Genomic DNA, 26,006 nt, shown 5'->3' on the forward strand with positions numbered 1-26,006 from the left:
GGAGGGTTCTTAAAGCTGTTAAGTGAAAAGAAAAAAAACTGTATAATTCACCTTGGAAGTAACAGTTTGCTCAGCTGGAAAATGATCAAGCAGTGGTGTGCTGTTGGATCATTTCTAAGTGAGGCAGATTGAGCTGGCTCATTTTTTTAAAGGCCCTGTCGGTAACTGCACCTAAAGAACTGGAAACACCTCGGTAATATGTAGGTAAACCTGGTAGCCTACAGCAGCAACCCCTCATCAGGTTGATGAATGTTCTGAAAAGATGGATTAATGGAGAGACTCATCGGACTAATGAATTTCTCAGTTGGCTTTTATTCAGAATTTTTGAATTACTTGCATAGAAGGGCTAAAATATCAATTAAAATATCAGTTAATTCAACTGGGCAAATTTACTTAGAAATAAAAACAGTTGAAAAATATTTTTATTGTATTTTGTTAACCAGTCAAAATATACAATGGATAATAGACCATGGTCTTGGATTGTGTTTTCCTTTAGCAGTACAACCAAAAATTGGGCCTTTGTGCTGGACTCTGTCCTTGTTGTGTTCCTCCTCTGTGCATGAGGCAGTGACTTACTTGTGGGCTGTGGCAAACATACTGACACTTGGTTAATCTAGATGCCCTCAGGCTTGGGGACGAGACTTGTGATATCCAGCAGTGAAAAGCCGCACTTTACCCAGAGTTCTGTCACAGGCTGTGGTGTTATGTCACAGAGCGCCTCCACTGAACTCCCACATTAAATCTTTAATACATGGCTAACTAACCACCGAGTTAGCATCGCTGCAACAGCTGAACAGTCACATTTCACTAAAAATAATGTTGCCTTCCAGCTATAGCACATATGCAGAATGGACATTATGGTAACGCTGTGCAGTGCTAGCAGCTTTCTATAAAGTCCCTTTCGATATTCTGCAGATATACTGCAGTTTTCAGAGGGAACCATTTACATGCTCATGTGGTGGATATTGGGTGGAGAATGGATATGATGATTGAACTGAAGAATTTTCCCCTCTAACGCTGTCAGTGGCTCTTTGCAGGCTGGTCACATGCATCCTCTCATCTTCTCTGCACTGGCATAATCCCAGTAGGGGTCCTCTCTTCTGTCTCATGGACAAACTGCACACGCGCAAAGGTTGAACACACAGGGAAGGTTGAAGACATACACACACGATGCACACACGCTCACATATTAAGAGGTAAAAACACGTGCACAGACGCGTACACGCTGTGGCATTTAAGCTCTTGCTGTGCCTTAGAGGACATGCTCTAATATTCTCCATCCCTCCGCCCCTCTTTCTCTTCAGCTGCTCTCTCTCTCCCGCTCTCATTCTGTCTCTGCCACAAGCCATTTTCTGCCACCTCTTAACGCTCCCCATGTCCCATGGGGGGGCCTCTGTCTAATATTCTCTCATCCTTCCATCTCTTGTCATCATCACCTCCATCTTTTCATCTTCCCTCTTTTTTTCTCTTCTTCTCTTTTGTCCTTTTAGTATCCTTTGCGAACATTCAAGGTCATGGTCACACTGTAGGTGTCTAGGGAAGGCTGCCATTGGACACAGGATGCTGTAGAGAAAGGAAGAATGACCTGCCCTTCCAGTATCTAGAGCGTACTGGACATAACTCCATCTCTGTTGGGATAGTTTAATTTGGCAGTGACACATCTCTCATAAAGCACAAGTAGCAAAAAAAAGGCAAAAAAAAAAAAAAAAAAAAAAATTCTTTTCATGAATTAATCATGCCATAGAGAAACTTTTAGAGGAGATTTTTCAGACAGGTTGTCCTGTCTGTCTGTAACAGATCCCCACAGGCTTCCTCTTCATCTCTCACTGACAGATGCTCATTTTAGGAACTGTCATCCTGTCAGACCTGAGAGGCTTTCCTTCATACTGACCCCCTCCCTGTCCTCTCCCCTGTCAATCACAGTTTCTGTTGCCTACGTACGACAATATGTGGTCATCAGTCTCATAAAGGCCAAAAGGGTTAAATGGAGCCAATTCCAGGGGTGCAGTATCAGTGGTTGCATTTTGATATATGAGATTGCATTTTTTTTCAGAGATAAAAAAAAAAAAAAATAAAAAACATGGGGGTGGCCTGTCAGTGTAGTTACTGTCATTCTTGGAGTTATGTAAGATGATGCACTGTCGGAACAGTAAGACTGGATGTGATTGTAGACCCAGATGTATCCAATCCAAGAAAGTTCTGTGTATAATCAAGACTAGAGTTTCTTTTTATTTATTTATTTATTTATTTTTTTCTTTAAAACTGACTCAAACCATCATTGCAACACTATTTGTTTTTAATGTAGAGTACATTTGCGTAGTGGGGTATCACAAAACATCCAGAACAGCACATTAACCATGGTTGTCCACTTTGCTATGGAGAAATCTAGGGCTGCTCATTGTGTCTTGTCCCTGGTTTGCACCTGTCCTATTGGCGACGCCAGAGTTGATTTTAAACGGAGTCAGCGCTCTGAAAGTGTTACATTTCACACCATGTTTGTATTTTCACGCATCAAAATCAGGCATAGTCCCAAAAGTATCAAATTTTGCTATGTCTGGTTCAAATGAATGAAAAGCTTTCACATTATCTTCACTATAGACAAACAGAATGCAGAAATCTGCCCTTTTCACAAGGTTGTATACGTTGATTTGTTTGTATAGCATAGCCTCTAACTGCATGTTGAATAGTAAGAAATGGAATGACAAAACATCCTGGAGATAAATAGACCATCCTGTTGTGTGTGAATGAATGACAAAGATGATTCTTGAAGGACAGTTTAGCCTTCCTCTACCGATCCTCTGTACACCCGGTCTGTACCCCCAGAGACGGTCACCGCACGACCTTGGATGGTAACACAAAAGGAGCTGGCTGTAGGAGGGTCGGGTAGTGGAGGATATGAAGAGAGAAAAGAGAGACAAGACTTGTGTTGCAGTGTGCATCATTTAGAACCTATTGTATTTTCCCTCCTCTGCCCTGACCAGACAAATCAGATATCAAAATTCAATTACCTTCTCTACCTTCATTTCTTGAAAATAGGATAATGTTTAGCACATACTGAAAAGAAATATAGTAGGCAGATGAAATAAATCAGGCCACCTGGGCTTGTGTCTAAGTTCCCAGCATTACTGATATACTACTATTGTGGTGGTTTTAGACATTTCATTACAGGAGACTAGTTCTTGTAGTACTTATCTCCTTCATCTCATTTTGCCCTTAATTTTTTTTTTCTTATGCTCTTCCCCATTAGACTTTACTCAAACTGACTGTGAGTCTACAGTGGATTTGGATGATAGAAAAACAACTCAGACACACACCAGTGCACAACTTACTCAGGCTTCAGCTCGTATCCTGCCTGTTTTCATGCTTTGCTCCTCTCATAATTTATGAATTGTATATTGAAGTCTGGGTATAATTGGCCCCGTTCTGTTGACAGTCAAACATGCTTTTTGTGTTCTGCTTGTCTAAAATAGGGACTGTTTCTGTGTCACATTTAATTAGGAGGGTGCAACTGTAACAGAGGTGACAATTAGCATTCGTGTCATTGGAAATTCTGTTTAGAGGCTAACTGTCACCAGACAGGGCCTCAGACAGTCTGAAGTGGACTTTCCAGTACTCTGATAGCCTGGGACTGGATTGTCTTTAGTCAAATTGCCTCAGAACCAAAGCTCTAAGATGTCACTCACAATATTTATTTTTTTCTGACTGTCTTCTCCTTTTATTTGAATCTGGGCAATGGGTTGTTATAGATATTCAGAGGGAAATACATAAATCCAATTGTTAGTCGTCTGTTCATATTCTGAACACAAAAACATGTGTGGCTCCTTTTATTATTAATCACCATTGACTTTACAAAGTTGTCCATGTTTGGTCATTCTTGTCCAACTGCTCTGGCATGAATTTGTATGTTTTGTGGTACATCTGTTCAGTCGCACAGTGGGAATCAGTAGTCCAGGCTGAGTTATGAGGTGTGTGACTGGAATACAGATTGTGTTTTTTCTGACAGAATGTCAGAGCATACCTGCGAAGGGTAGAGCCCTTATGAGAGCCCTGCCATTTGATGACGAGGGAAAGGGGAGATCACGATGTGTGCTGATGTATGGATGTATGCCATCAAAGTTTAATGGAGGTTTCATTTGTTGACATTCCCCCGGTGAGAAGCTCACACTCTCGCCTCATGCAGCCACACGTGATTCTGTTTCCCTTTGTCTGAATCTGCACTGACGCTCAACCCAGTATTTGATATGAAAGCAAACACTTGGAATAGATGGAATGTTTATGCAAACATTGTGACAATTTGAGGAGTGAGGGAACACTATAGTGTTACATCTGTCTTCTGTTTCACTGACGTGTAAATTATTCTGAGAAAATCTGTATTGAATATGAATAAATATTTACTGACTGCAGCTTTTCTCATCTGTTTGAAACCTGCTCGAAAAGACAGATGTACTGTATATGTTCAGGGATTAAAGCCAAAGGAAAGCAGAAACAGTACACTGGTTTGGCCCGGGCTTTCCTTGGCTGTGGACCTCTGAAATCCTCTGTGGCTGAGGCATCAATCGGACATTTTGGAGCTCCTTTTTCTGGCTAACGCAGCGAGCCAGGCCGGATTAATGAACAAGCTTATCCTGATGCCACGCGGCACTGACGGGCATTCTCGACTTCCCACTGAGGATTCCCACTCACATAATCTTGGGGAACCCACTCGGATTCGTAGAAATTTCACTGTTTGACAGAAAGCAAAACTGAAATTATTCTCGTTTAGATTTTCTCTCATCTCTCGCTTTACTAATCTACCCAGAAGGATATTTGTTTTTGTGCCTTTGATGTCGACCTCTAGGAGCTCTGTAACAATAGCATGCAAATCAGCTCACAACTGGGCGGCCTCATTAACCTCAGGCTTTGGATTTTATTAATATGTTGCAAAAGTGAGGTTTTTTTAAAGAACAAAAACAAAAAAGAACTAAAATAGATTCTGATTAAAACATCCAACTTTCTTACATATACTACTACTACTACTCTGAGGCTTTATTTGAAAGTGAACAGTGGTTGTCCTTGAGGCTGGATGATTAATTGATTTTAAATCTGTAAAGCTTGTTTAGGTGAATAATAAAATGTACTATGTTTATGATAGAAGATCTTGTTTACACAGGAAGTATGAGAGGTCCTTTGCTTTTCAAAATTAGTCAATTGCCAACTATGGATCATAAACAATAGCGAAATGTACAATGTTTGTTCCTGGGATGATACTAGTCACGTACAATTATACAAAATTATCTACCAGAGGCAATCCGAGGATTTTGACACCAATCATCTCCTCGAGTAGCTGAGAACAAAAATGATGAATAGCCTTTGATGTCTACAGCAATAGCAACTTGCCACTGTCTTCTCTAAAGATCTGTGTATCTTTAATTTACTGAAATTAATAAAAAACAAGACATTACAATCTGGTTATTATCTGTATATATTATCTGTAAATAGATTTCTCAAATGGATATCCATAGAATGTACTTAATCATGATATATCAGTATTTATATATTAAGTTACCAACACCATGATGGAAGATTTTTAGCTACTGCTGACCAGTCATGAGGTGTGGATACAAAGAAGTGCATCCTCAGCTGTCTCTTGACCTTAAACAGAAACTCTGTCTTGGTTACTTTGGACAGAAATATGAAGGAGATGGAGGCTTTCTCTCTTAACCTGGGTAGTTGGCTTTAATTTGAAGCAATTATTCTGTACGTTGTCAGGCTGCATCACCCTGTCACAGGGTGCACTTAAGGGACAGAGGAAGTCATTAGACAGGATCCCTGTTGGAGGAGGAAGTCGTGTGTGAAATTTTGGCTCCGTTTTAGGGCGCTTCCACAGGCAAGCCTCGATGAGCTCTCGAAATTCTTTAGACTGCCAAATAAACTGAGAGCGTCAGCCTCGCACGTGTGTTTATACATGTAGGTTAGTGTTATTATGTGTTTACAATTCTGATGGTGTCATGTGAGAGCTGCCACCTTTAGCCCGCTTGAAGTACTGGAACATGAAACCTGCACACATTCAATTGCACACACACATGATTTGTCGCTGCCCTCCATTACACCTCCAGTCTTCCAGTACGCCTGCTAAAGTGCACCTCGGAAAACATTTGACAGATCTAGCTTTACACTTTAAATATAGAAAGGGATACACCAATGAAAGCCTACACGGCTATTAAAGAGAAAACATAGACATCACGTCAGAATGCTGCTCCACAGACATGATGCCGGCACATTCCGGTTTGTTGCTAACAAATGTGACTCACCCACGCCAACTTATCACATATGAATCATGATATATGCATATAAATATCCTCAAAATAACTTACAGCTATTGGAGATGCAGCAGCCGCTATACTATAGCAATCCCTCCACTGCTGCTTAGTTTCTTTTTTGAATTTCTCTCTTTCTTTCGTAGGCGGAGGGAATGCCCCTGTGCCATATCCATTCTTGTAGGTTTCCCCTAACTCTTATTGCATTGGTCCTGATTTGCAGTGGCGGTTGCTCGGTTGGTTGTCTTTGGTAGATTGTGGGTTTGAGGTCGACAGCTAGACATTGTGCGGAGAGATGGAGTGTGTATATGTGAGAGAAGGAGAAAGGGTGGGGGGTGGGGGGTGGATGGGCTTTCACAGCTGAATAAGTGGGTCAGTTTAAGATGATGACGCTTCTTATCTCCTCAGCTCATCGCGGGGTGTTCACTGTTCACTGCTCAGCTTTTCAGCAACCAAACCACCGCTCAGTCATACTTCTTCCTGGCTCTTTCTCCAGTCCTCTTTCCCTCCCTTTTTCTTTCTTAGCCCCTTGTGACCCTGGTCAGTAAAAGCACAAACTAGCTCCAAGGAAAATTCAGTGTATATCCACCTCTGTGTACTATTTGCAGGCGCACATGCATTTATGTGGTACGCTTAAAGTGCTTCTCCATGTTAGGGAGGTTGCCAGTGTCAAGATGTCTTTCATCTTTTGTTGATGTCCACCAAACTTATCTGGTATCTGGTTGTCTTGAAAACATTAAAAGAGTACTCAAGCAGTTGAGCATGGCACTCCAATAATATTGTCAGACTCATGTTTGACAGTTTAAAAGAAGTATCAAAATAGATGCAGCAGAGCCAGAAATATCACCTTTTCTTTATTCCTTGGGTTATTCTACCTTGTCAAAAAGTGGTGCCGGCATTACCCACAATGCCACCTGATCACTGACAGTTCAGGTGGAGATTTGGGCGTGTTGCGCTAGTGGCGGCTAATGTAGCCTTGAGCTGCTAGTTTTAAACAGGGATGGCTACCGAGGTGTGGCAACATCACATCTTTCTAACTCTTCACTCCAGATTTTTCTCATTTTCAAAATTGTTGTCAAGGGTTACGGTTAGGGTCAGTCTCAAGTGACTTGAGGCAGTTTATCAGACGTTGCATGTTGTGTGTTTTCAATCAGTTTTGATTTGGTCTTCACCTTTAACCTACATAATACTAACTCACCAGAAGCATACTATGTCATGGGAAAAACATATATTTTAATTTCTGTATGCATCAGGGCATTGTTTAGATCAGGTAATGCCCCCCAGTCAATTACTCTCTTTCCTAATCAGACCAGAGAAGTGCCTTTCATTCAAAAAGCCTGATGTTATCGTAGTGTTTCAACTTGAGCCTTCCCCCAGTCTCCTTTGTGTGGAGCATCATTGATGTAAGCTTGTAAGTTTATTCCAGCCCTGGGCAGCTCTGTGCCCAGCACTGCCATCATCCTCCATTCAAGCGGCAAAGCATTAAAAATGCAAGGGGATAGGGGGGTGTTTACTTAATACCTCAGCCACAATGCATGGGATCAATCCAAAGGACCATCACATGAAAGTAATCAAGCTCCCATCATCAATAATGAATGGCACAATCAGCAGGGACAGTGGGCTCCTATTGTGAGATGGCTGAATGGGAGAAAGGAGTTCAGGGGAGGAACTATTGTGCATCGCTATGTTGGTCAGCTGTTGCGAGGATGATGATTATGATGACAGTGGTGATGGTAATAGTGATGTGAACTCTAATGTTTGCAAGTGCGGTTTGCTGGAGGGGATTATTGTGACACATGCTGTTTTTTTCTTAAGCTGTGGAACAAGAGGAAGCTAACATTTTCTCTTAACGACTAATATTCAAACAGGTTCTCATTTTTCACATCAACAGCAATATTTTTTGTCTTGCCTATGTTATATTTTACTGCACTTTACATTATTAAATTACTGATTTAGTTTTTAGTGTTAGCTAAGGGAGCTATCTGTACTTAGTCTGTATAATTTTCAAATGATGCTGCTGTAAGGTATAGAAGCAATACATTCATATTCTGTGCCACTATTGAATTGTTGCAGATTAGTCTGTGAAATCTTGTGCTAATGTTGGAGAGTGTGAAAACTGTCCATGTTATGTCATTTAATATTATTAATATTTTATAAATATTAATAATATATTATTAATATATATATTATATATATAAAGTATTGACCTCTAAGATAACAAGCAGAAGAGTTGTTCAATTCTAATGCCAATGTAAATCAAGAGTCATAGAGAGCCTGGTCTTTTTAAATAAATTTGATTGAATCAGAAACAAGTATTTAGGGGATAGTTGCACCTCTTTGGTTGCTTTCTTAATAATTTAACATCAAACTTGTTTTTTAAGACTCTCTACAAAATTGAAGTAACTTGTTTAGATTCTGGCCTCAGGTATAGCTGCTAGCACTACTTGTAATGCAAGTTGCCTTACTTTACATTACCTTAACAGTCATATATAGTTACTGAAACATTATACAGACCGCAGTCACAGTCTCCCACAATGCAAGCACTGACTCAGCTTTGTAGCTGAGGAGCGCACGTCAACACTTGATAACTGCGGTTCTCTCTAAGCACTTCCTCTCAACACCCCCTGCACACATTGTTGCTGCTCGTCTGTACAGTTGAGCTTACAAATGTGTGTCCTTTTCTTTGCTTCCTATGATTGTGCTGGCTTGACTTTACACAGCCTGTATTCAATAGGCTGCATTTGCTGACATGAGGGTGAGCATTCATTATTCAGTGCATTTTTGAAAACGTCCGCCGTTCTCCAACCTGCAGGAGGTTCTGTTTAATTACAGATACTGTAAATAGTGTTGGCCTATTGTGTCCAACTTAATACAGCACTTTGTTCATTACAAAGTTAGAAGACTTTTGCCCATCTGTGCACGAAATTAATTCCTCCTTCCTCTGTCTGTCTTTCCTCAGGTGGTGTTAGTCTTTGCGCTCAGCATCGGGGCCCTTGGAATATACTTTATAGACTCCTCAGAGTAAGTATCAGTTTCATTACATCTTCTGAAATAAGCTGAAATTGCACACATGCTCTCTCTGGCAGCTACACTGTTGATGGGAAGCAGATAAAATGAACTGTGCATATATTTCTTACATGCATTTACGTAGGCCTCTATACTGTATCTGAATGATAGGTGCACATGTGCTCTTACTCGTCTCCACACACTGCAATCTCTGAAATGCAAATGCATATATTCACACCCCCACAAGCACTCACAAGTGGTGATGATGCACACACATGGTGTACACTACATACACACACACACATACACATGTGTATCTGAGGTTTTGTCAATGAGAGGCCTATCAGTTTCCATGGTAACAGAGACAGGCAGATACTGTATGTGTTGGGGAGCGTGTTCAGTGTGTGAGCACATGAGTATGTGTATTGTTAGTTTATGCGTATCCCTGGCTGGCAGTCACCCAGAGACAGATTGCAGGCCTGGCATCTCTCCGATAACTACTGCAGTTACTGTCACACCATCCACAACATTTTTTTAAAAATGTTTTGAAGTCTTGTGAGTTTCTCTCTGGTAGACATATGGACTCATTAAAAGTGTATAATCTCCTTTAATATTCAGATGATGACAGGGGATGCAACAGGCACTAATTGCAGTTACATGGAAAATGAAGTGATACCTCCAATATGTCATGAAGGTGTCTTTGTTAGTAATGCTAAAATTGCTCAATTCATCAGAATGTGAGGCACTGGAACATTGTACAGCATACCCGTATTATTGTACACATAAATTTTGCATGTTAGACTATAGACTGGGGTGGTGTGATATTATGTGAAAAGGGCCACAGTGTGTACAAAAGTGATATTCATCTCTTTATTCATCTGCAAAATAGATGAATTGTTCCACAAAATACGCAAAAGCAATGATCTTCTTTTGTCATAAATTACTGTAGGCTAGAGGAATTTGATCAGCAGTCCTTTTGCTTCACACACTAGGCAACAAGTTTTGACAGAAACAGCAAAACACAACAGTCAAATGCATTATTTTTGTGGGCTAATTTAATTTAAAGCGCTACTTTATACTGTATGTTTGCTGATGGCTATTCTGCACCTCCTGACCTTCAGTTAGCAAAAGCTTATGTAGTACACAGTCCCCCTGGTTTTTAGAGTACAGTTTTATGTAGAAGTTGTTACATGTGCCTCTGGCAAAAAAATAACCAAAAATGTTTCACCATGCCCTGCACACTACCTCTGTTTGCCTTTGACTGCACTTTATTTCACACACCATTGATTTACCAAAGTAAAGGCTCAAATATTTACTGTAGTGCCTGCGGTTATGGAGTGTTGATTGCAAAGGAACCATGATCTATTGACCATGATACTGTATGGTACATTTTCATGCTGTGCAGCATGTTATCTTTAAGCAATGGCTAGCTTCCTGTTGTTTGTTTTCTCTTTAATACAATATCTGTGAACTGAGAAATTATGTCCCAGAGGGAGCTCAAAGTCTAAAACAGGGACAAAGATATAAAACTCTTAAAAGAAGAAAATCTAAAATGCAACCCAACTTGTACAGTCTTATCTTAGCAGCACTGGGAAATTATTCCTGGCATGAATCCAGTCATCTATCTGTACCTCAGGATAAAAACCTTTACCTCCTCCTCCACATCTTTATCTCTCTATACACTCCTCTATCACTCCCTCCTGTTTTTGTCTCAGTCTCCTGCATATTTTTTAGCAAAAAGGGGGGGGGGGGATTGAAAAAAAAAAAAAAACCCAGAATGACTGACATGATCAATAGGCTAACCTAACACACATGCACACATTGATGAGCTATCCACATGACAACAAAGGAGGCAGGTTGAAAGCATAAGGTTTGCAGAGATGTACCATGCAATAACATCAAACCTGAAGGGAGAATAGTTAAAGGTTTGTTCGGTGCAGTTTCTGTCACTGTAGTATTTCCCCATTGTCTCATGAACATTACAGTGCACTTTGAGTGTATTTCTATGTGAGTCCTTTTCCCTGAGGCATTGCCCTGATCTCTCCGTGCTCCCACTAAGCTCTAAGGCTCTCTCTACCCTCATCATCGTGATTAGCTCAAGCTTGTCACTTGAGCGTGCACGTCCTCTCAGGGGGGCTACTGATCGACCCAGAGCAGGTTCAGCCAACTCTGGGGGCTTTGACATCCTAAACAGGGCCAGGCTTGTGCTATAGCCATACTTTCACTACAACAGCTGGAGCCTCTTATGTGCTCTACACCTATTGTTATGTGTCAAAGAGCCAACCTGACACTAAATCTTTTTCAACTGCCTATTGAGAAAGACCTATTTTTGTCTCTGTCACAGTCTATTTGTAGTAATATGTAATGGCTAAAGATGTCTGAAGTTGCCAACCTCAGAATAATCCAAGATGCGTCATATGGGCCATCAAGGATAAATGGTTCCCAATTATCACTGTAAGAATGATATGTCCACACTAACTGTCTCAAGCAAACAGTGCTACAGCCTAAAAACACATTTTTACACTCTCTCCTCACATTAGTGAAGTCTGTTCAGTCCAAGAAAACACACAAGGATACAAATATTGACATATGCTCTTCATCTGATTACCACCTTGTGTGTGGTGCTGCATGTTTATACATTCCTGATTTAGGAGGGACACAGACTACATGAATAAATGTAGTGTATGAGTCACATTCATACCCCCCCTACTCAAATGCTAAAAATGCTCTACAGATGACCTTCTCTCCATTTAGCTTCCTTGCCACTAAATGTTAATGAGTGAGGAAATCGATGAGCACAGATTTATAGGTCACCCTTTTAATGGCAGTAATTACTCTACTAAATATTGAGGATCTTATGGTACAGACTCGTGAAATATTCAGGCTTAATGGTTTGCCCCCGACCCCCGCCCCACCCCCGCCCTTCCAAAACTGTTGGCCATCAGATGGAGTGAACATCATTCTGAAATTGTCTGCGAAAAAGGCAACACTAATGGGAGGGATTATGGTCGAGTTCCTGTGGTAACGTGAAAAGAGGCATGTGATGGAGTGAGTGCATGTGGGTTGGACCTCGGGAGGCTGGATCTGCACGATGGGTTTTTATGTCTACAGGGTAGCTGCTTGGGACAAGGACACACACACACACACACACACACACACACACACGTACACACACTGGGTAAAATGCTGAAGAAAACATACCTTTCTGGTGGCCGGGCAACAGTCTCCCCGGAACTGTGTCTCTAGCTTTCTGCAAATGGGGCTTTCCTAGCAAGGAGCTCTGTTGGCCGGTATCCTGAAGCAAAGATTCACAGAAAAAACACAGTAAAGCCTTCTGTGGAAGCAGGTAGACAGAGTTTGAAAGGGATGAATTGCTAATTGGCTGCCCTCCCAGTTCAGCACAGAGATTACTAGTCACTGACTTGGCAACTGTGTTGTTATTAAGAGGATGTTTTTATGTTTTTTTGAATGAATGAATGCAAATGAATATGTAGCTTCACTGTGAATGACTGTCCATCTGTTTATTTTCACAAAGTGGCTGTTTACCACAGTTCTGTGCAACACATAATAATGTATGATAAAAACACTGCCTTTTCTATTCCTCTGCAGCAGACTTCACTTGCCAAACTGATGCTATTTTGGTGATATTTTCAATGGGAGGATACTGCGTCCTCTCCCACCCACATCTGAATCTGCTTTAATACCTTGGCTCATCCCTCATCCCTCATCCTTCATCCCTTCTTTTTCCTCCTCTGTGCTCCCATGAAACAAATAAAGAAGAATGTAGGACAAAGTCTCTGCAGGCTGCTCTTAAAGGGATGCCCTTGTTCCTGCTCTACTTCTGTTTCTATTTCTCTCCTCTCCCGATCCCTCCCTGTCACACATACAGAGAATTGCATGCACACACTTGCATAGTCACATTTAACTTGCAGAAGAACACACACACACACACACACACCACACACACACACACATACATACACATATCTATATATATATAGACATGCAAACACAATTTTGCCTCTGTCTAAGAGGCCTCATAAGCAGTGGCCTGTGCCTGTAACTCTATCATTAGTGTGCGATCGGTGTCAGCACTGAAAAAAGAAACAGTGCCTAATGACTAATTAATGGGGTAAGGTGAGAAATATGGCTGAGCAGTGACACAAGCTTGGCAGACTTTGTGGTGATGAAGGGTAGCCTATATAAAGAGCTCTCCTTCTTAGGGTGTTGATAATACCTGGCTGGTAGGTCCGGATGGAGTCAGAGAGGACCATGTAACCATAAGAAGACTTAATTAGTGGTTGACACCATTCCCAAGTGGCTTCAGATTTAAATCCGCAAACTGTGGCAGTGAGAAATGACTCATTTCCAAATCAAATTTTCAACAATTTTCTAAAATCCCTCTCACTAGAGACTAAATGCCATTTTATTACTCTCCTTCACAGTTTAAGGCAGATTCTAAATGAGTGACTTATCAACATTTGCTCTGAAAAAAGGAGAAAATATGAAGAGTCAACATCACAGACACAGAGAGGAGTTATATGATCTTGAAGTCTCTCCCTGTAGACTCGCCAAAATTAAGCTTTTTAATTGCTTTTGATATCTGAGCATAAGCTGAGAGCAGTTCCAGCAACAGCCATTGGAGTCCTGCGTAGCCCACATGTGGTGAAGCTGTACATTAGTACGATGGTATAGCATGTGAGGCCTAAGGTATTATGAGAGTGAGACTAATGACAGTGATGACCCCAGCTGTCACTCTGTCTGCTGAATGCTGATTCAGTGCATGAAATGCTGATTGAGGTCTAATGAAAGAAATTACTGGGGAGATGATTAGCCAAGTCGCTCTGCAATTTGATATTTTTTTCTGGTATCAGTGAACGCTGAATGGTCCAACCTCTTTGTTTATCAAAGTCACCATGGCAATAGAAAGGCCATTTGCAGTTTCAGTTGCCTGATATCCCGCAATGCCGGGCGGAAGGGCTATTTTTAGACCGCAGCATGAACACAGCATGAGCCAATCTCAAAACAGTCAGTTAACTTAATAAAGCCCAGATAAAAGTGGAATGATTTAATGATTTTTTTTTTCTTTTTTTTTTAAATTTTCAATTATCAATACATATTTACTCTTCCAGCTTATCATCCACTCAGGATCGTGCACATTTAATAGTACTTTTAAATTCCCGCTAAAATCACCTGTCTCTATTGTCACACAATCCTAACATTGGTAACACCGCACTGGACTTGGGCTCGAAGCAGGACCGAGAGTTCAACAACAGCTTCACCAGTCAAAATAAACTGATCCAAAAGGAGAAACTCACTAAAGTTCGTCTGAACCAAACATGTTACCCTCAAGGTACTAAATTGATTAGTTTCCTATCATTCTTGTCCAATTTCAGTTCATTTTCTTTAACTTTTACTGTCTCTGTGCTGTGATAAACTTGGCCAACTTAAAAATGCAATCGTTATATTTAGATAAGAATTCAAATTAAGAAGTAAGAATTTTACAGTAGAAGAAATTAATATTTGAAATTTATCTAAAATTCTCGTTTCCTAAGGGATGCAGTTCCTTGATGTCTAAAAGCGCTGATCAAGTGACCTGAAATTAGAACAAATAAAACTAACACCACCAACTTAATTTACTTGACAGTGTTAATCAGTGTGCCAATAAGGACTTTCTCCTTTTGCATATGGCACATAACCGCAGCTTTTATCTCTTAATTGGTCTCTGTTCAAGAGAGGAGTATGTGTGTAGTTTAGCAATTGTACTGTAACACAGGCCTCTGAATAAATTAAGCATACATTGGTATAAGTGTCATTTCTCTCTTGCACAGATATCACTCCTTTTTTACCTCACTGTCCTCGTTTTTTTAGAGTAGTTACTCTCATTTCAGTTTTATTGCATTGTCAAGCTTACTGTATAAAGCTGTGGTTTCTTGTAGTGATGTGCTATTTTTACAAGCTACTCCTTTAGACTAAATAAATAACTTCTTTGTTGAGGAAGCGCTTGAAGCGGGATGGAAGTCATTTGCATTCAGATAAAAAAAATGGAGCTCTCTATTTTTAGCCTCCTTGGGGAGGTTTTATTTGTCCATTGCCCTTGCAGGTGCTAAAGTATTTCTTATTTTAGTAATGGTGCCTTGACCTAAATCAATCATTTAAGTACTAACCTGGCCTTCTTTCAGCTTCACAGACCCCCTCCCTTCTCTGTCCCTTACACGTACGCGCTCTGCCCTCAGGAGAAATACTGCGTATCAGCCAGACATTCACTTACTGTGCTCAAATCACATTCTAAATGCCTTCACATTTGTCCGTTTGGGCTCTATATGGATTGTATGGGGCGACTTCAATGCTAACAAATGAGACAATGAATCTGTGACTACATTCCAAGATGCTTATGAGTTTACTAGAGCAGCAAGATATTGCTGAGATATGAAGAATGACTCAGATTTGGTGTGTTGAACTGTGAGCATTAGTCAAGCCGGCAGCAGTGTGCTGTTGTTATTGTTTGCTCAGGGGCCAACCTTGCTGTCGCTCCTGCAGCTAGCCAAGGTCATGTGCAGGCTAACGAAGGGCTGGCTCCTGCTGACTGACTGAAGGTGTTTGGGACTATTTTTAGACCATCATCACCGGCATACTCCTTTGCCCTTGTGAACAAACGAGCTTTACCTCTCTGGTTGCGTTTTCCAGAGGCAGAGTTCCTGGTCAGAGGAGGTTAACGTGGGGAAACATATTACATCCTGAAATAGACTTACATGCTCTGCAGCCTTCCTGTAGGCAATCACTGTTCTCCTGTTTGTGTGTGTCTACATGTAAGTGGGTGCACATGTGTGTATGTTAGCACCAGCTTTGCTAATAAACAGAGTGATGTTAGAGAAGGAATACTGTGGTGCAGGCATTCATATAAGATTAGACTAGACTAGAGTTTATCACAGAAGCCCAGGAATCCCCAGGCAGTTTCCATGTAGCCGAAAACTAGTGTTGTGTGGTATATATAGTGTATGTAAGATAAATTGTCTCCAGTTCCTATGGGAGCTTTGTCCCCTTCCCTTTGTACCATTACTTTCACATCTTCCTCTCTTACTTTCCCTCTTACGGTCACTTCTCTCCTCATCTCTTTTGTCCCTCTGCCTTGCTGCTCTCTTTCTTTCTTGTTCTCACCTCTCTCTCCTCTCTCGTCTTACCGCCAGGAAGGATGGTGTAACCCCAGGCTGTGCCGGGGCTTAAGGAGTAATAAGAACTGTGGTGGGCAGATCTATTTTCTGCAGGATGCTGGTAGCATGTGGCCAGGAATGCCTTGTGATTGTGGAGTGTGAAGTGACATTGAAACACCTGTACACTGTAATGAAATCCGGTAGAATAGTCCTGCATTACATATCACGTGCGAGAAGCTTATAATGCTTGGTTTTTGTTAAGACTACAACTGTGAGGTGATGAGTACATTCTGTGAAGATATTTGACACAAATTTGGTTGTGGGTGCCACACCCTGACATTGATACGGGACATATTACTTCCTGTATTGACACTGAATGTTGGCAATGAACATGTGCTGCAAAATCATCAAATATTAGCCCGATTCTAAAGGATACTAGACTACATTTTTTAGCACATAGTTGTTGTAGTGTATAACATTATTATGTTTTTCAATACAACAATTTGTTTTTTAATTGAGTGACAACTTTCACATTACACACACTAATTTTTCCCATTGTAATAAAATAGTTGGTTTCTGCAGTGGTAGCTTGAAATGCTTTATTTGGAAATATTGCTTTGATGTTAGCGGGGAAAGGATGGCTCACCATTAAGCTATCTGTTGTATAGGTGACGAGTCACACCTCTGCTCATACAGTATATCTAATTCCATCTATTTGCTCTTTTTTCGCAGCACCACATTTATAAACCTCTCCCTGAACTCTTTAATTTACCATTGTGCTTAACAGAGAAACCATAGGTCTGCCTGATGTGTCTTCCCCCTACTTTAGTTAATGATAAGCTTTACTCTAAAATGATGATTATAAAAATGACTAAATTAAGGCTCTAAGAGTGTAGCAAAATCAAGACAAATTCAGTGTACTGCTCAGCCCCTGCTGTGTGCCGCCATGCTCTCTCTGTTATTGAGAATGCTTTGGGTCACATGACTGTAGCAGAGCGGTTATTCAGAATTAGGCCAGAGCTGGGCCCAAGGGGAAATGCCACAGTGACCACTCCAAATGGTGTCTTCAGTGTGCACCATCTGTGTGTGTATATGCACTCATATGTGCTTGTCAGTGTATTTGTATTTGCATTTGCGTGAGCATTCTCTTCCACAAAGGACTCCTAAGGTTGTGGCTTCAAATCAGTTTTTGGAGTTAGGGCACATGAGCTGCAGTGTGTAGATGGGTGTGAAGCCTGGCGGCTGTATTGACAGAAACGGACATTTAATCACCCAAGGAATATTGTGTATACATAGGCTGTATGTGTGAGTCACGACAGATCTGTTTTAGCACGCTTGTTCAGTTTGATGCCTACAGAATCACGTGGCGGTGCTGCTGGTGAGTAAATAATTGCGTATTTAGGCCAGATCAATGCTAACTCCTTCAAGGGTCAGGAGCCAATTAACCTGTGTCCAACATCTGATGGCGCTGTATGAGAAAATGCCTTATAACCAAATAAAATCACTAATCTTTAACAATTGCTGCATAAACCAGACTCATCCTAATCATCTTGGACATGGGCCAGGTTTTTACATCATCTTAAAGATCACATCAGTCCTTAGGATATGCTTGAGACAGACCACATAGTCATGAATTAGAAGCTAGATCATCCTCTTGGAGCAATACATCTTGTCTGGCATGTCTGTACTCAGTCATCCATTATAATGGATTGTCGTGTGATAAAATTTTTGATGTTAACTGGAACATGATTAAGCCTCACTCCTCTGGAGGTTCTCATTATGCAGTAAACTTTATTCTGGATCGCACACTGTGCCCCTATGGGCTCCATGCATACAGATGTACACTTTAATTTTTAATTTGAACGTATGGGACTTCCCAACTGTGTACTCTTCTAATAGACTCGTGTGTGTTCCCTTGCCAGTCCATACATTCCCAGAGGTTGCCTATAGCCAGCCAAACCATAATGCATATTCATGTTTTTCCCACGGTGGGATTTCTTCATTACTCAGGAGCAAAATGCTATAGGCCCATGACCAAGTGAAGAATGGGGTGGGAACACAGCCTCTTATTGCTTTTGTTGAGAGCACCCACGTGCTAATGGTTAATCATCACAAGGTAAACATGAAGATGGATTATATGACAGACCAAATCGCAACTCATTTATCATCATATGTCTCAAAAAAAAAAAAAAAAAGCAACCAGCTATTGCACTTTTAAATAGAGAGAGCTCTGTAGTCTCTATTTCTGAGTGGAGTTTCTGTCATAGGAAGGAATACCAGTTGGAATATTTGTGTTTGTCAGATGCTGAATAATTTATGCATGCAGAATGTACTGTCACATCAAAGCAGCTGTTCCTAACTACCAATTTCAGTCTATTATTGAGCTGTTTCATCTGTGTGTTATTGACTCCACAGCTAGGGTTTTTCTATCTTGGTCTGTGACCCCCTAGGGTTCACAGGAGGAATTGCAGGGTGTCAGTGAAACTCAATGGCAAATCACGAAGTTGGTGATTTAGTAATACTGTTTATTATCCCATATTTTGATGAAATTAATTAACATTAACAAACAGTGACTGACAGTAACTGGAAAAATGTTGCCATGAGTGGTCAGTTCACCCTGAAAGCACCATGTAACCTGATCATATATTGTTATTATTTCCAAATTCTGCTGACGAGATAAATAACTTCAAATAACTTTTGATTATGGAAAAGTTTTTGTGTCACACATATGCAGAGTTCTGCCTGATGTAATATAGTGGAATATAGTTCACCACATTTGGCATACATTTGTTGTAATTATGCATATATTAAGCATATTGTCATGTCTCAGAAAAACATTCTTTTTAACATAAAAAGCTTAGAAACTATTCCTACCATGGAAATAATGGCAAGCTAGCAGTATTAGCCACCTGTGATGGAAGACTCTTCTCTGCTGTATCAGTTCATGAGTTTTTAACTTTATAATAATATTTTCTCTCTGTGTGTGTTTCTCTCTTTCTCTGTTCTCCAGTCCCATAGAATCCTGCCAGAACTTCTACAAAGATTTCACATTACAGATCGATATGGCCTTCAACGTCTTCTTCCTTCTTTACTTTGGCCTGCGGGTAAGTTGGAACACAGGCATGCAAGCTCACACGTGCAGACGAGAACACACTCACTCATTCATGCGTGTACTGTACACAGTTAGAGACATGCTTAAATGCAATCACATTTTTACATTTTTTTCCACATAATGGAGAATTTGAATTTTGAAACTTTGTGAAAAAATAATCATTTGAGACACAACAGTCTTACAGGACAACCGCCCTCACTTAAACACACAAGGATACACCCATCTAAGTCACCTATGAATACTCACACAGCATGCTTCAGTTTAAACTGACACTATTGTAATACTGTTGCTAGCATGGCTGTCATGCCAGGGCATCATTCCAGTGATGCAAACGCAAGCCTGACATCCTGAATGAATGAATAAATAAACTCATAAGCTGCTTACACCACCAACCATTTGCGTGACTCAGCAAGTGGGGTGAAGCTTTTGTCATTCTATACAGTATGTCAGCAATGCCAGGGGAAGACACCGCATGCATTTTGAATGGTGTTTTGTGGTGGACTGGTGGTGTTTTGTATAAAATTAAAACTCAATTGTCATTTTAAATTCCATCCCTTGTTTTTTTTTTTCTTGACAGTTTATAGCAGCCAACGATAAGCTGTGGTTCTGGCTGGAGGTCAACTCCGTGGTCGACTTCTTCACTGTTCCTCCTGTCTTTGTCTCTGTCTACTTAAACAGAAGCTGGCTTGGTAAGTCTGTGCATCTCTTTTGGGTCTTTCTTTCTACGTCGCTCTTCATTTCATAAATCCATTCTTTTGTTCTCACGGTACGGCTTCATCTCTTCTTGCTTTCTTTCTCCATTTTCTGTATTTTCTTCCTCAGCTCCACCAACCTTCCACTGGTCTTTTTCTGTTTCTTTTTTTTGCCCTCTATCTTCACATGTCACCCCTCCTTTTATCACTCCCTATCTCTCTCTCTCTGCCTCCCAGTCCCCCCTCTGTCTCCCCATTACTGGGAGTGTGTCTCTGAGGTCCTCTTGCTTGGGGCTGCAGTCAACTTTCCCTCATCATTGAAAGTGACAGGGTTGAGTTCCTCTGATGTTTCAGGGAACACAGACACAGCAGAGTGGATGGGGCTAATGGGAGTGAGAGTGACTCAGAATCGGGCTGTGGCTCTGTGAGAGTGCGTGTGCGTGCTTGTGCTTCAAACTCATTGGTAAATGCTGTGTTGAGGCATTGCACCTGGAATACCTCATAGCGGTCCATAACTGCCATCTAATGGGCTCATTCACACTTGCACAAAAAAAGTGCACGCGCAAAAGCATGTGTTATCCCCATATACACATACACACACACTCTTGCATGAGCAGACTGGAAAACACCCTAACCTGTATTACATAACGACCTACTTTTCTCAGTGCGTTCAGAGTATTGTGGCCTAAATTACACTGCAGTAAAAAGAGTTTTTTTGTTGCCGTGTTCTTTTTTTGGTTGCACTACTTCTCTACTTTTAAAACAATATACAATACTATATGTCGCTGCCAGACATCTAACATATTTAGGTACATTTAAAGAAAAAGCCTGTTTTTTTTGTATTATGTCTCTTACTTTCATAGTTTTGGCCAATAATAGGCCTTTTTCATGTAGGACAATTTCACATGTCACAATAGGAAAAGCACAGGTGTAAATAATAAAATGACTGGTGGCTAAATGCCATTTAGTGACTTCAGTTTCAGTGTCCTGGTATTGTGCATGCTGGTTCACTGTCATACTCACATAGTTTACTGGGACACTGGGAGCCAACATTGTTAGTAACAACTCTTTTCCTACTGTGACAAGTGGAAATGTCTGCTGTGAAAACAGCCCATAATTGACATTAATAATTCATTTCTGGGATCTGGAAACTGGGCATCATTGTGAAAAAGAGTTCTGACGGGGAAAGAAGTTGGAGCAATGAGTTGATCATACAGGTTTTAAACAAAAACCTAGATTAGCTGAACTTCATTGGCCAGTGTCTGTTGGAAACATCCGTCACTGGTTAGACTTCCTGGTTCAGCTTTGACCCTACAGTACCATGCCTACCACATTTGCAGAGATTGCGACCAACATTGCTGTGTTTGCTTTACTTATACTTTGAAATAAAGATTAGATTAAAGACTGACTATAGAGCAGAGCTACCAATTAGTCAATTAATTGATTGGCAGATCAGCAGAAAAATTGTGAAACTGTGATGGTTTCTTTTCTTTCTTTTTTTTTTTTGGACATTACAAGGACCAAATAACTTATTGGTTAACTGAGAAAACAAACAGCAGATTATTGGTAATGAGAATAATCATTAGTTGCAGCCCTAGTTTAGATAATCTGGTTAAACTGGTGGCCTGTTTACAACCTGTCTGTTAACTGGACTGTTCAACTCTTGCCCTGTTGGACTTGCATGTCATCATAGCAATGTTGCAAAACTCCCATTAATAAGCATTTACTTTGGTGAGAACAATGTTGTTATCACTGATAGAAATGAAAACCGTACTGTCAGAGATTCGTGGATGTGGAGGGGTCTGCCTTCTATCCCACAGTCCTTGTTTTTACATGCCCACTGGAATCACTAAATCTGTGAAGTAATTTGAAACTGTGAAAGTGTGATCTGTGAGGTGATAAAGGTTTCTTAAGAAACTCACAGTGGCCCATGAATTTCACAGGGAACAAGCTGTGTAATGAATTAGATATGGCCGAGTCAAGTAATCTGGTTTCTGGTATTCATGATGTAAGGCGCCCTCATCTCATCCAGAGAAAACCGTTAGAGTTAGAGCCTTGATGAGGATGATGAAAGACTGTGAAATGGTGGTCTGGCTGCTGCCTGACATTCTGTAGTTAATAATTACCTGTGGTTATTAAATATCCTGCATCGCGGGTTGACGTAGAAAGCAAAGGCACTTTTAAAAACAGCACAGCTGCATTGTTTTTGTATATAAACAGCAGGGGGGAGTGTGAACTTATTGTTTTTGAGAGATGCCCTAGATTCCTGTGCTATCAATTTGCATTTATATTTTATTACTATTATTTTGAAAAGTGAGGAATCTTGAGGACTATTTTTGCGAGGATGACATATCAAGCGGCAACTCCTTCAAACATTAGAGCTGTTTATTTTTGCATGTGGGACATATATAACCATGGCGCAGTATAGTAACAGAACTCCCACTGGAATGACTTAGTGTGTGGTTACTGGTGGTGTGCTTTTCCATGTGTTAAAGGCTACATTAAGTGTTGCAAAGCCTCAGTTATAAAATTAACAATGTGTAGATCTACAGTTGGATATGGTGTGCCCTAACAGGCTGGTGATAGCCTCCAGAATACTAATGAGACACTGAAGGTGTCTGTTAATATTTAGGCTCTCTGGAGTTAGGACATGAATCATGATTAGCTACTTATACTATGTATTAATATGGAAATTAAGACATATAGTACCATGGTGTGACTGGAAAATAAGCACAATTAATTAAATTCTAGGAAAATGACAGGAGGATATAGTGCCTTATTCCTGATCTGCTTTCAGATTGTGACCTCTGACATTCACTGATATATATAAATGACATTTCCACTTCCCTAAAGACTATTGCCCCCCCTGCAAGCACTTCTTCTAGTAAGCTTGACAGCACCATAATGGTTTTCCTAATAATCGATAGACTAATCCATAATTGGTGCTACTTTCATTTAGTTAAGTGTTTATATTGTCCCTTAACAGGCTTTGTTAGAGGAAGCCAGGGTTGTTGTTAAGAATATGTATTGTGCTTCTCATTCCCAATGGATTAGTTCATCTTTTCTCTCCATTCGCTCCTGGGGAATACACACCACAGCCGATGTAATACATCATGATTACAATACCTCTCATTTCACTCCTTCAGCAGCGGTCCTGCATGAGAAGACATTGAAGATCCAGTGGAGGTGTGCTCAGATGATAAAAAGACCACTAATAGGGTTCCTGCCCTGTGCTGTGTGGTAGCATATTCGCCCACTATGCACCTGGGGAGGAAGTCTGTGCTGTGTGCATTTCAAGTTATGCTCTCTCTGCCTCTGCAAATTGGACATTGATTAAGAGGAGGAGAATGATGTGTGGCTAATGTAACAGGGCATGCAGAGTTCTTCCTTGGAAAAAGGAATTAATCTCCTTTAACTGCTTGAACTGAACATTGCTCCCAAGAGAGTCCTAGCAGTGTAAGGATTAGCATATGGCTGAAAGATGCTTGTAGCTGCCGTGGCTGCTGAACCCAAACTCTCGACGCCCCACCAGTTAACTTCACGCTTTCCTCCATAATCATTAAAAACCACAGGGGATTGCAGTGTTGGTTTAGGTTATTTCAGTAATTTTTTGATGACAACATCATGTTTTTTCGAGGTTAATTTTACAACATGAAGTGTTATATTTGATTGATATGTACTGTTTTCTGACTTTATGGTAGCAACCTAAATGTTGTTGATGTTAAGCTGCATTGGCTTTGAGAATGTACAGTACAGTGGTAGCCTTCAGGCATGGTTTGGATTCTAACCTGCTACTGCCTCCTAGTGGTGCTTTAGTATACTGTTTGTTAATCCCATAGACGGTAGTTGATCCCTTGTGTTTTCCTGCTGAAAGAGGCTTACAGTACCTGACATGGGCATGGGTACATCTGCCTTATATGGCCCCTCAGTTGCTGGCAGGAAGCCTATATGTACATTCAGGGGGAGGGAAACTAATTTGTGGGAAGTTTAAGCCTCTTTGCTGTAGCCAGGCTTCTCACGTGTTACAATGCATTGCATGTACATGTAATGAGTTGAGTAACCATTCCTACTCCAGCAAAAAATGTGTTTTACTGTTAAGGTATACATTAATATGTGTGTGCCATCCATTCAGCATGAATGTCCAGTAAGAACAAGTGCTCTGTACATTAGCAGTGTGTGTACGTGTTTGTGTGCGCGCGCAGGGAAGTGTAGCATCGTATAATCTAATCCTGGCTGGGTTGACTGTCAGTATTATCCCAGATGAACCATCCCAGGCTGTTGATTGATAAAAGGTCCCAGTAGGCTGCTCTGCCAGAACATGTGACACACAGGCCATGCTCTGGCTTGTAAAGCCTCAATGAAGTAAAAGTGGGCACAGACCAGGAAAACCTTTTTGAATGAGCATCTGGCTGGCTGACACGTGTGTGTGCATGTGTGTATGTGTGAAAGAGGCTTTGGCATGTGTGGGAAAGAGATTTTCTCATACATGAACACGTGTTCAAAGGACCAGAATTTCATTGAGAGTTCTGCATCATACACACACATACACACACACACACACACACACACACTCTCACTCACACACAGAAATAAATTGTACTGCTATGTTTGTTAGAACATTGTGCTGACTTACAGTACATTCATTCTCTGTAGGCAAATGCTTAGTGTTGTGAGACCAGATTTTTGTCCCCAGATGGGAGGTGAGTCCTCTAATGTGATCCCAAAGTACTGAGTGCACACACACACACACACAAACTGCACCACACACACACACACACACACACACACACACACACACAGATTTACAGTATAAGCATAAGCGCAGATGCTTCACAGTAGTTGAGAAGTGTAGTGCATACATATATCCAGTGACTGAAAAGGAACAGGGAGAAGAGTAGTCAGTTGTCATAATTAGAACCACTAGTGATGGTTGTCTTTATACTATGACTTTGTGTTTTACATGACTTTATTGTAACTACACAACTTACTGTAGATGTTGTAGTGGCACCATTCTACTGACAGTGTGTGGCCAAACAGGTCAGAACTCAAAGACAGTATATGCTTTAAACAAAATGGTTTATATGATGTGTTTGAATTTTAAGGAGAAAAGCCGGAATACATGTTCCGAATGGCCACACTCAAAGGCATTGTGAAAAGCTTTTAGTCATAGAGAGGAGGAAGAAATGAGAAATTGTTCAACTGGGAAAAATGCCAGTCACTTTAGGACTGTATCTCCTTAAAGCTTGTCATGGTGTTGCACTTGGTTGTGTACACAAAGTGATAGATGTAGCTGTGTGAAGAGTGAAAAGGAGAGCTTGAGAGGCCTATTTTCTCACCTCTGTGCCTCTCGCCAATTTGTGCGTGAAGTGGGAGTGATTGCTGGTTTGTCTGTTTGGGAAAGTTAAAAAAATTGTCTGAATTGTCCCCTCCCCTAATTCTGATTCTGAGGAAAACATATTTAGATTTAGTTTAAAGCATAAAGATGCATTTACGGTTTACTCTGCTCAGCTGCTGCTCAACAATTTTGTGCTGAATGTTTACAAGGAACACAGGCACAAGTATAATCATATGAGGTATTATTCTTTTGAATTATTTGGAAGTCAGTGACCTTTTAATTCTTAGATTTAGGCTTAAGAATAGATCCCTAACTTGACAGAAGTTTTTCCATGTTAGACAGAGTTGTTCGAAATTTCCCTTTGGAAACAGGACACTCATTTTTAAGTAAGGATTATTGTTTTTGTTCTGCATT

At 40.7% G+C, this 26,006-nt stretch overlaps 1 protein-coding gene across 9 annotated transcripts in view; it reads left to right on the forward strand.

Moving 5' to 3' along the window:
- kcnma1a (potassium large conductance calcium-activated channel, subfamily M, alpha member 1a) overlaps positions 1-26,006 on the forward strand; it is a 131,087-nt gene that overhangs the window by 49,563 nt on the left and 55,518 nt on the right. For all 9 annotated transcript variants that reach the window (XM_051076671.1, XM_018696760.1, XM_018696749.1 and 6 more), the window contains exons 3-5: positions 9,256-9,317; positions 19,464-19,557; positions 20,143-20,254. In XM_051076671.1, the coding sequence (XP_050932628.1) occupies positions 9,256-9,317; positions 19,464-19,557; positions 20,143-20,254 (268 nt within the window). The remainder of the gene's footprint in view (positions 1-9,255; positions 9,318-19,463; positions 19,558-20,142; positions 20,255-26,006) is intronic.

This window comes from Lates calcarifer, linkage group LG16_LG22 (assembly GCF_001640805.2).
Source record: "Lates calcarifer isolate ASB-BC8 linkage group LG16_LG22, TLL_Latcal_v3, whole genome shotgun sequence".
In the NCBI taxonomy this organism is placed as follows: Eukaryota; Metazoa; Chordata; class Actinopteri; family Centropomidae; genus Lates; species Lates calcarifer.